Genomic DNA, 11,042 nt, shown 5'->3' with positions numbered 1-11,042 from the left:
TTTACTAGTATGTTATTAACATTTGTGGTCTGGCCTATTTACACTTGCTTTGTTTTTGTTTGTGTTGGGGGGGGGGGGGGCGGGGGGCTTGCTCTATCCCCGCCCCCGCCCTCTTAAGATAACTGATTTATTGCCATACCAACTGAATTTGCTATGGAACTACTCTGGGTTCCATTTTTAGGCTCTCAGAACCCTAGCCCTTATAATTTTGTATTCCTCTATTTTACTCTCTGTTTGTACTTAAATCATTACACATGGACTGGAAATGGAAGATACTGTGGTAACATAGTGTAGAGACTTATGGCTGAGTTGCCTCCATTTGACTACAACAATAATTTGTAAAAAAATGATTTTAAAGATTTGCAACTGAAATATGTACAGTCCCAGTCAAAAGTTTGGACACACCCACTCAAGGTTTTTTCTTTATTTGTGCTATTTTCTACATTGTAGAAAAATAGTGAAGACATCAAAACTATGAAATAACTCAAATGGAATCATGTAGAAACCCCAAAAAGTGTTAAAGAAATTCAAATATATTTTAGATTTTAGATTCTTCAAAGCAGCCACCTTTTCCCTTGATGATGCTTTGCACACTCTTGGCATTCTCTCAACCAGCTTCACCTGGAATGCTTTTTCAACAGTCTTGAAGGAGTTCCCACATGTGCTGAGCACTTGTTGGCTGCTTTTCCGTCACTCTGCGGTCCAACTCATCCCAAACAACCTCAATTGTGTTGAGGTCGGGTGATTGTGGAGGCCAGGTCATCAGATGCAACACTCCATCACTCTCTTTCTTGGTCAAATAGCCCTTACTCAGCCTGTAGGTGTGTTTTGTCATTGTCCTGTTGAAAAACAAATGATAGTCCCATTAAGTGCAAACCAGATGGGATGAAGTATTGCTGCAGGATGCTGTGGTTGCCATGCTGGTTAATTTTTAAATAAGTCACAGACAGAGTCACCAGCAAATCACCCCCACACCATCACACTTCCTCTTCCATGCTTCATGGTGGGAACCACACATACGGAGATCATCGTTCACCTACTCTGCGTCTCAGAAAGACACGGCGGTTGGAACCCTCCCCCCTACCTTGTAACAACAGAACTGATTGGCTCAAACGCATTAAGAAGGAAAGAAATTCCACTATTTAACAAGGCACACCTGTTAATTGGAATGCATTACTGGTATCTACCACATGAAGCTGGTTGAGAGAATGCCAAGAGTGTGCAAAGCTGTCATCAAGGCAAAGGGTGGCTACTTTGAAGAAATATATTTAGATTTGTTAACACTTTTTTGGTTACTACATGATTCCATATGTGTTATTTCATAGTTTTGATGTCTTCACTATTATTCTACAATGTAGAAAATAGTAAAAAAAAATAAGAAAAAACCTTGAATGAGTAGGTGTGTCCAAACTATTGACTGGTACTGCATATAGTAAACTGATTAAATCACTATGGGGTGTGATCAGTGGCGGATTTAGGTATAGGCAACATGGGCACCCACACAAAAAAAATCGCAATGGTGACATTTGGGTGATCGGTTTTCTATCGCTCATTTGCACGTCACGTCAATGATATCATGTCACCGTGTGGGACTGTGGGTCAATTAACCTTGTCGGAGTGGGTGCCCTGATTCTAGTTTGTGAGCTAGACAGGCTACTACCTGGGAAGGTCTCCCACTCAGAAGTACGAGATGGGGGGGGGGGGGGGGGGGGGGGTAGGTTGACCTCAGGTCTCCCCACTGGAAGTCCGAGGAAGGGGTAGCGGGGGAATCTATCAAATAGCGCACCTCTAACTTTGTACAGTACTAATGCAATTAGTTAAATCAGTCACACTACGAAATGCTGCCAAATAAACCACAATTCATTCTACTCTGAATATATAGTTTCACAGACATATTGTTGCATTTTTTTCTGGTTTGTGCAAAATCGTTAAGAATAATATAAAACCAGTCTGTACACCACCAAGGTGAATTGGCTTAGTCTTGGTTGACAATGTTGGGGGATGGGTACTGTATTGATGCTCAAGTGCCAAATCACCACAAATGTGTTTCTATTTGACTTCTTTTTGATATATATGAGTCTTATTTTTGTATGTATTTTGATATTAATATAGTTTTAAATGTTATGATCATTTATTTGTGTTGTTCCAGTTGTCTGAATAAAAATGACAGTTAGTGCAGAATGGTGAAGTGCTGAAGGGTGGGTTCGCCCAGGGAACCATACAAGCTAGAACTGCCACTGAGTGCAGAATGGTAAAGTGCTGAAGGGTGGGTTCGCCCAGGGAACCATACAAGCTAGAACTGCCACTGAGTGCAGAATGGTAAAGTGCTGAAGGGTGGGTTCGCCCAGGGAACCATACAAGCTAGAGCCGCCACTGAGTGTGATGTTGTGATAATAGTGGTGTACTCTTCACCTTTACCGGCATTCTCAGCAGGCTTCGACCACATAATCAGAAAGATTTAAGGAATGTTTTTCCCTGTTTGATCCTAAGGTGTTCCCACTGTCTGCTTTGGTTCACTGCACGCAATCAAATCATCATGCAAGTCAAGTAGCAACGCGAATGACCCGCCCACCTGAGGATCTGTCTCTTTCAGCTATCTATTTCATGTGTTTGAGGGGTGCAAATTCCACTTGTCACGCAAATCTCGCTGGATTGCGACTCTTTCATACTCTTGCTTGTGCCTGTCATTTTCCCCCTCCCCCCGTTAATGTTACCACCAATGTTTGTAATGACCTGTCAAACACACCCTGTGAATTATATTGTCTTTCAATTGAATCTATAAGAACACTAAAGCTTCGTTTGTGATTTAACGCATCGTCTGGACACTTACATCACAAAAAAGAGAAGGGTAACTTTATTTTGATGGGTGTATTTTTTTTATGGAATTGAAAAAAGTAATCATTTAATACAGTTGAATAGTTTACAAATTAGACGCGGTGAAATGAAAGCAACTTCCAAAAATGAACACTGATTATAGTGATATTATGTCTGATCTGGCAAACAATGTAAAGTATGTATAGAGGTGTAATCTAGAGCCAAGCTGTTGATTTTTATTCCGAGGGTATCCTGCTATTGACACACAGTAATTAATTAGGCAGTCTAGACAGGGCAGGTGAGTGCATGTAGGGTAGACAAAGCAAGTGTTTGATGGTTGCAGGCCTGTTCCACCCCTTTATGCTTATTTATTCATATATGCAAATATAACTGGAGTATTTATTAAAATGAGACACATATAATTGTCTTTGTTTTAACACAAAACAAAACAAAAAATACCTGCTACAATAAGAACGTATATACAGTGCCTTGCGAAAGTATTCGGCCCCCTTGAACCTTTCGACCTTTTGCCACATTTCAGGCTTCAAACATAAAGATATAAAACTGTAATTTTTTGTGAAGAATCAACAACAAGTGGGACACAATTATGAAGTGGAACGAAATTATTTGGATATTTCAAACTTTTTTAACAAATATAAAACAGAAGAATTGGCCGTGCAAAATTATTCAGCCCCTTTACTTTCAGTGCAGCAAACTCTATCCAGAAGTTCAGTGAGGATCTCTGAATGATCCAATGTTGACCTAAATGACTAATGATGATGAATAGAATCCACCTGTGTGTAATCAAGTCTCCGTATAAATGCACCTGCTCTGTGATAGTCTCAGAGGTCCGTTTAAAGCGCAGAGAGCATCATGAAGAACAAGGAACACACCAGGCAGGTCCGAGATACTGTTGTGGAGAAGTTTAAAGCCGGATTTGGATACAAAAAGATTTCCCAAGCTTTAAACATCCCAAGGAGCACTGTGCAAGCGATAATATTGAAATGGAAGGAGTATCAGACCACTGCAAATCTACGAAGACCCGGCCGTCCCTCTAAACTTTCAGCTCATACAAGGAGAAGACTGATCAGAGATGCAGCCAAGAGGCCCATGATCACTCTGGATGAACTGCAGAGATCTACAGCTGAGGTGGGAGACTCTGTCCATAGGACAACAATCAGTCGTATACTGCACAAATCTGGCCTTTATGGAAGAGTGGCAAGAAGAAAGCCATTTCTTAAAGATATCCATAAAAAGTGTTGTTTAAAGTTTGCCACTAGCGACCTGGGAGACACACCAAACATGTGGAAGAAGGTGCTCTGGTCAGATGAAACCAAAATCGACCTTTTTGGCAACAATGCAAAACGTTATGTTTGGCGTAAAAGCAACACAGCTCATCACCCTGAACACACCATCCCCACTGTCAAACATGGTGGTGGCAGCATCATGGTTTGGGCCTGCTTTTCTTCAGCAGGGGCAGGGAAGATGGTTAAAATTGATGGGAAGATGGATGGAGCCAAATACAGGACCATTCTGGAAGAAAACCTGATGGAGTCTGCAAAAGACCTGAGACTGGGACGGAGATTTGTCTTCCAACAAGACAATGATCCAAAACATAAAGCAAAATCTACAATGGAATGGTTCACAAATAAACATATCCAGGTGTTAGAATGGCCAAGTCAAAGTCCAGACCTGAATCCAATCGAGAATCTGTGGAAAGAACTGAAAACTGCTGTTCACAAACGCTCTCCATCCAACCTCACTGAGCTCGAGCTGTTTTGCAAGGAGGATGGGCAAAAATTTCAGTCTCTCGATGTGCAAAACTGATAGAGACATACCCCAAGCGACTTACAGCTGTAATCGCAGCAAAAGGTGGCGCTACAAAGTATTAACTTAAGGGGGCTGAATAATTTTGCACGCCCAATTTTTCAGTTTTTTATTTGTTAGAAAAGTTTGAAATATCCAATAAATTTCGTTCCACTTCATGATTGTGTCCCACTTGTTGATTCTTCACAAAAAATTACAGTTTTATGTCTTTATGTTTGAAGCCTGAAATGTGGCAAAAGGTCTAAAAGTTCAAGGGGGCCGAATACTTTCGCAAGGCACTGTATTAGTGCTTTCTAAGAAAATTGAAATTTGACAATAAATGAAATTCTTGAATTCCCACCAAAATCCCTGAACTCAATTTATTATTTGTCCGTGCCAGTTAAATGTTTTATGTAATTCAGTCAATATCTGATGGATTATAACAATTCTAAATGTTTGGAGTATCTTCATCCATTGTCCAACTAGAATTGTTTTAAAAACCTTTTAACAATTTCGATGACCGTCGCTAAGGTAAGCCGTCTCGTCTCGTCTGTCCATGCGTCCATGTCAAGCTAAGGTAAGCCATCTCCACTGTCTGTCTTTCTGTCTGTCTGTCAGGCAAGCCGATCCATCTCCACTGTCTGTCTGTCTGTCTGTCTGTCTGTCTGTCTGTCTGTCTGTCTGTCTGTCTGTCTGTCTGTCTGTCTGTCTGTCTGTCTGTCTGTCTGTCTGTCTGTCTGTCTGTCTGTCTGTCTGTTAAACCAATCCACCTCCACTGTCTGTCTGTCTGTCTGTCTGTCTGTCTGTCTGTCTGTCTGTCTGTCTGTCTGTCTGTCTGTCTGTCTGTCTGTCTGTTAAACCAATCCACCTCCACTGTCTGTCTGTCTGTCTGTCTGTCTGTCTGTCTGTCTGTCTGTCTGTCTGTCTGTCTGTCTGTCTGTCTGTCTGTCTGTCTGTCTTGTTGTATTTGTTTCTTTCTGTGTCCTTGTTATCACTATATTTTTGAAGAGATGAACACCAGGGGAGCACCTTTGAAGTTCAAGCAGTTCACTTTTGTTTTGAGACCCAAAAAGTGCTTTAAAGATATACATAATCACATTAGTAGGACCCTATTCTCATAGTTCACTAACTCTAAAAGGAGACTCAGTGCAAACCATCAATATTCAACTACAATTAACCTTTGGTTTATTTTCAAGAAGAGTGCACACGGAATAGGGCATACAATGTCATATGGTTTGAATGCTTTGAACCCAAGATCGTTCAAGATGGTAGGAATTCATGAGAGCTCAATGGTAGAAAACAATATCTATCTATCTGGGTATTATTGGATATGGTGGATAGAAGGACGTGCCTAGACGCGCATGTGGTTTTGAAAAGTAAAAACAAAAAGATAGTTGCTCCTCAAGTTTTGGAACAATGTCGCGACGCCTCGTCAATGAGCACAAACAAGTTCATGGAGTTCAACGTCATTAGGCTCTTCTCTTTGCCTGACTGCCTCAGTCTGGCTCGCTGGCGTTTGTCTCAAGGCCATTCAGTAATCAAAGGAGAGTTGTTTTTTTTTGTGTGTTTTTTTTTTAGCTTGAACAGACGAGGAATACTCTTCCCCACCCTGATGTTTTCTTTTAGCTACACAGAAAAAGAGCAGCTGTACCCAGAGTTGATTGGAACATCATTCAGAGGGACCAGAGCAACCGCTGAGGTGAATTGGAGACCAAATCTGTCACTTGGGCACGTGCATCAACCCAAAGCTTCTATGCTAGACTAGCATGCTGAAACTCCAACGTGACATCCACGGGATGCCAGCTAAAACAAATGGTAGTTATGCCATCCAACCACAAACAGATCCTTGGATAAAGTGGGCAAACAGAGAAAATTGTGACACTCTTTCACAGAGTAGCAGGTAAGTAAGTAAGAATGAAGTTGTACAAATTAGATGTAATTGGTTTTGGCCAACTGTCTATCAGACACTGTTTATTGTCACTCTGTGGATGTTCTCACAAAAGGTTAACTCTAGCCACCACTTGTTTGCAGCCATTTTGTGAGTACTGGTGACCCATGGTGGTGAAATAGGACAGTTCCTCCGCCAGCCGCTCGATGTGACCGTGGTCAGGGTAAAACCCCTCCTGTGTCATTTCCTCCAGCAAACACTCCATCACATGGCTTTTTTCAAGAAGCGTCAGGGACACAATATCCAGCCCCATCTCTGCCCACAGAGGGTGATGCTCTGCCAGGGTACGCCGCAGAAGAGCTCCGGCTGACTTCGCAGTGCAGGAGACATTCTGCAGTATGTGTCTGGTGATCTCCTCCTGCCCCAGACTACTGAGGAGGACATAGATGACGTTCAGATGCTCGTTGGTCTGATTGGGCTGAAGCAGGCCTTGCAGCACGTCCAGCAAAGGAGCCGTCATCAACTCCACCTCGTCTAGCACAAAAACAGGGATCTTCTCCTGAGCCTCGGCATGCTCCACTACCTCCTCCACCCAGAGGGACAACTCTCGGGCGCACTGGTCCACATCACCCTGTACGGGGCAGTGGTGTAGGGTGAAGTACTGCACCACCAGGTCTTCTCCCAGCACCGAGCGGAAATGGCGGACCAGCAGGCGGCCCAGGTGGCTCTTGCCCACGCCGCTGGGTCCATGCAGGGCCAAGGCCAGGGGCTGGGAGTGAGCGTAGGTGGACAGGTAGCCCTGGAGGTGCTCCATCAGCTCCTCTATTGCCCCTTGCTGGCCAAACACTTCCCTGCGCAGCGTCTTGTCCAGGCCTTCCAGGTCATACGGTGTCACATGGTCATCCAGGTTCTCGATGGCATTGTAAACCTGCAAGAGGACAGGAAGGGAAGTCATTTTTGTAAGTGTTATTGACTGGAATAACATTCCATTCTGTTTATTCTGTTCAGTACCATTAGTAGGAGGACAGTTGAGCAGTGGAACACATTTTACAAATCGCATAACTGGAAAACAACTCCACTGTATCCACAATGAACCTGAAGCATAATTGCCATTTTCAAAGCCCTTCAGCTGTTTTGAGTATAATTCAATACCATTAGTGGTAAAAACAAGCTATGTATCCTATTGCTATGATGGCAACCGTGGGATATACAGTACTAGGCAAATCATGTGGCTGTGCCTGTACATTAACCCTAGGGGATAATGATATCTGTAGTTGGGTAACTAGGGACAGAGTTAGAGTGGAAAAAAGGAGTGGAAATGTTCTAAGCACAGTAAAAAGACAAGTTTAGAGGTGACCTGAAGGCATACGATGATACCGAAGAGGACAAAGAAAGGTTTGGCCCGGCTCCGGTCCTTGTCACTGGGGACGACCTTGCAACAGTTGTTAGGGAAGAGCACACGAGACCCCTTCCTCCTCCTCCTCCTGTGGGTGGGCTGCTTGACATTGGAGGTGAAGATCTCTGGGGCGGTGGGTGGGCCGGGGCCCATGGAAGGCCTACCTGGGGCGGTGGGTAAGCTGGGGTCGGGGCCCGTGGAGGGTCTACCTGAGGCGAAGAGCCCAGTGGCTGAGTCTAGCCGACGTCTCTTCAGAGCCTGGTACTTAGTCCTGATGCGGATCATGGCTTTCAGCTCAGGGGATATCAGCGACGGCCTTGGGTGGATAGGCTTGGCCTTCTGCTCCTCTGTCTTGGCCTCCTCTGAGAAGCTCCCTGTGTTGTCCTCCTTATCTCCCATCTGTCCAACAACAAGACAGAGATGCATAGGACAGAGGGACAGGAGTGCGGACACAGCATGGTGTGGTATTTGTATTTATTAAGGAAACCCCATTAGTTCCTGCCAAGGCAGCAACTACTCTTCCTGGGGGTCCAGTAAGCTGCTATGTTCACACAAAGGACAATCAACATGTAAGAAGCAACGTTTGTCTGAAGGTGAATATGTTTCACACTCTGTGCTAGTTCATAGTGTCTGCTCAATGACAGATAAACTTTGCACTTGTGGCTATTATGTCTCATTCAGTGCACTATTTTAAACTTAAAATATACACCTATTTGATATTAGTTGTGTGTCTATGAATCCCTTTAACAAGTGAGGAGGCAGGATTTGCGTGACTCCTGAGGTTTGGAGGAGTAATTAGGTCATTAATCATTAAGATTTGGTTTTGGCACATGAGGGCGTCTGTGTATTTATACAGGATGGTTTGTGTGTCTACTCCTCAGGTAAGACAAGTGTTTACAGATTCTTAATCTCGCACACCACACTTTGACCCCACAACGACCCTACATTAAAGTCAAGTTCTTAATCGGTGAACTGCCTGTCACCTGGTGCAGACAATGTTGACACGGCTGAAAACAACCACCTCATGACCCCAAAATAACCCCAATACTTTATTGAAAACATACTGCCTTGCAATTGAAGTTTGGCCAGATGAACAAGTTACATTATCCCATTTAGAAAATGAGGCCATAAGCCTTTTGCATAGTGCTATTTATGGACTAATAACTTTGCATTGGACTAGGTTGCACAAAGAGGAAGTGAAATGTCTGGGAAATGTCCCAATGCTTTAATCTGGGTGGAATGTAAAGTTTGAAACATAAAATACATGAAGAATTGCATGTGTGGATGGATGGGTGGGATAATGTCTGCGTGTGTCTGTGTGCGCCCCAGAAAGGAATGCAAACTTTAGAGATTTAATGTTTTACACATGATACAGAACCGTCTAAGTATGCAAATATTATTCATCAAGTGGAGGAAGAGAGAGAGGGGAAAAAATAGTGTGATGTCGAAGAGACAGAAATAGAGATATAAATATTTCATTGTTAAACCTTAAGCTTTATGGGAGAGATATTTACCACAATGCAGAAAGGGATATTATCACAAAATAGGAGAAAGAGGGAACGCGATTGACAGAGTAAAAAAAAGAGAGTGAGAGATAGATTGCATGTATCAAGAGAGGAGGGAAGGATGAGAAGGGCTGTTGGTGTTCGTCTTACCGTGGTGACCGTGGTGTTCGTCTTACCGTGGTGACAACCGAAGAGGGCAAAAGTCTCGACCCACAGAGTGTGAATAAGGATGGCAAACACAAATGCGCTCGTCCGAAACGGTAACACACGCAGGGGCTGCACCTGTGTCCAGTGAGGCTCGCTCATTCTCCCACCCCTGCTCTCACTCCTCCCCCTCTTCTCGTTCTTCCCCTCCTCTCTCATCCAAGCCTCTTCTTTTCCAGTGACCAAACCATTGGTCACTGACAGTTTTAAATAAACAACATCCCATCATGCACTGCTCATTGCCTACATAATCATTTCCAAATGGATCATTATGAAAAGGGAAACTCTGTCTGTCTGTCTGTCTGTCTGTCTGTCTGTCTGTCTGTCTGTCTGTCTGTCTGTCTGTCTGTCTGTCTGTCTGTCTGTCTGTCTGTGTGTGTGTGTGTGTGTGTGTGTGTGTGTGTGTGTGTGTGTGTCTAAGAGATTGAGTAATGATTGTGTTTCTGTCTTGGGGATGGCTCCCTCCGAACACAGTCTCCAAGTCCACCATATGTCTCTGCTTCCGAGCCACGCCTCACAGTCATGTGATTCACTAAGATCAAATAATGACAAGTACTTTCACTCCCAACTAGTTCACTCCCACACAGGCCAGATTTGTATTGTTGGTTCCAGGCCTTTATGTGCTCTATACAATTAGCACAGAAACGAGGTTAGACAGGTGTAAACAACTACCATATTGTCTAAACCTATCCCCATCCTTTCTGATTAACTGCTTAGAGGGTATGGGCTTGAGGTTGAGGAGTCCGAGAGGGATGTCCTTGTACTGGGGATTTGTTTACTTGCCTGTACATGTCTCTCTCTGTGTGCGTGTGTATTCATTTTGGGGGGAGCATGCATATCTGTGGGCTAGGGAATGTTTGATGTTGTGTATCATACAATTCCATGCTATTCCCATCTACAGTTGAGTGTGACACACTTTGGTGGAACTGTGTGGTGAATCTAGCCAGGTCTAGCCAGGTTTAGCCAGGTCTAGCCAGGGGATACAGAATGCTTTCTCATCAGTCAGGTATGTTGACTTAACAACCAAATCAATCCTAACTGATCTGTGTTGGTTTGGATATCTGCCCTTTATCTTCATGTGAGATAATTCTCATTACAATTGTATCAGCTACGACCTTCATTTCCATGCAACAGCAGAGATAAACAAATGTAACAGAACAGTATTTTTCTTTTTCAATGTTGGTGTGTCCCTCCCTGTATGACTGACAGATAAATGTGAGTGGTAGTCTGTCTCCGTGCTATATATCATAGTGTAAGCATGTTGGGTGGGCGTGTGTGTATGCATCGGCCCCACCTTGGTAACGGAGCTGGCATTTAAACATGCTGTGTGTGTATCCATGGAGCTGGTAATGGCTAGTTATTAATGCTGATTGAAAACTGCACCACCTTTCACAAACACAATGGGTGACACAACAGCGACTCGTGTAGT

General features: G+C 43.5%; 1 protein-coding gene across 1 annotated transcript; it reads right to left on the bottom strand.

Annotated features, from left to right (window-relative positions):
• Positions 1-4,861: 4,861 nt before the first annotated feature.
• On the bottom strand, positions 4,862-9,891 carry tor4ab (torsin family 4, member Ab). The gene is made up of 3 exons (XM_014172608.3): positions 9,560-9,891; positions 7,866-8,303; positions 4,862-7,436 (listed from the first exon to the last, which is right to left on the bottom strand). Exons 1-3 carry the CDS (start codon positions 9,770-9,772, stop codon positions 6,615-6,617), a joined length of 1,473 nt encoding a protein of 490 aa, XP_014028083.2. The 5' UTR covers positions 9,773-9,891; the 3' UTR covers positions 4,862-6,614.
• Between the last annotated feature and the right edge of the window lie 1,151 nt (positions 9,892-11,042).

This window comes from Salmo salar, chromosome 24 (genome assembly GCF_965601325.2).
Source record: "Salmo salar chromosome 24, fSalSal1, whole genome shotgun sequence".
Taxonomy (NCBI): Eukaryota; Metazoa; Chordata; class Actinopteri; order Salmoniformes; family Salmonidae; genus Salmo; species Salmo salar.
This window is presented reverse-complemented; position numbering and strand designations above follow the sequence as displayed.

What these genes read in the sequence shown, in the direction of transcription:
- tor4ab (XM_014172608.3), bottom strand. Translation starts at nt 9,772, where the DNA reads ATGAGAGAGGAGGGGAAGAACGAGAAGAGGGGGAGGAGTGAGAGCAGG. An exon ending in CGAACACCACGGTCACCACG is followed by an intron (nt 8,304 to 9,559) that starts GTAAGACGAACA and finishes GTTGTTGGACAG; the next exon opens with ATGGGAGATAAGGAGGACAA. An exon ending in GTATCATCGTATGCCTTCAG is followed by an intron (nt 7,437 to 7,865) that starts GTCACCTCTAAA and finishes GTCCTCTTGCAG; the next exon opens with GTTTACAATGCCATCGAGAA.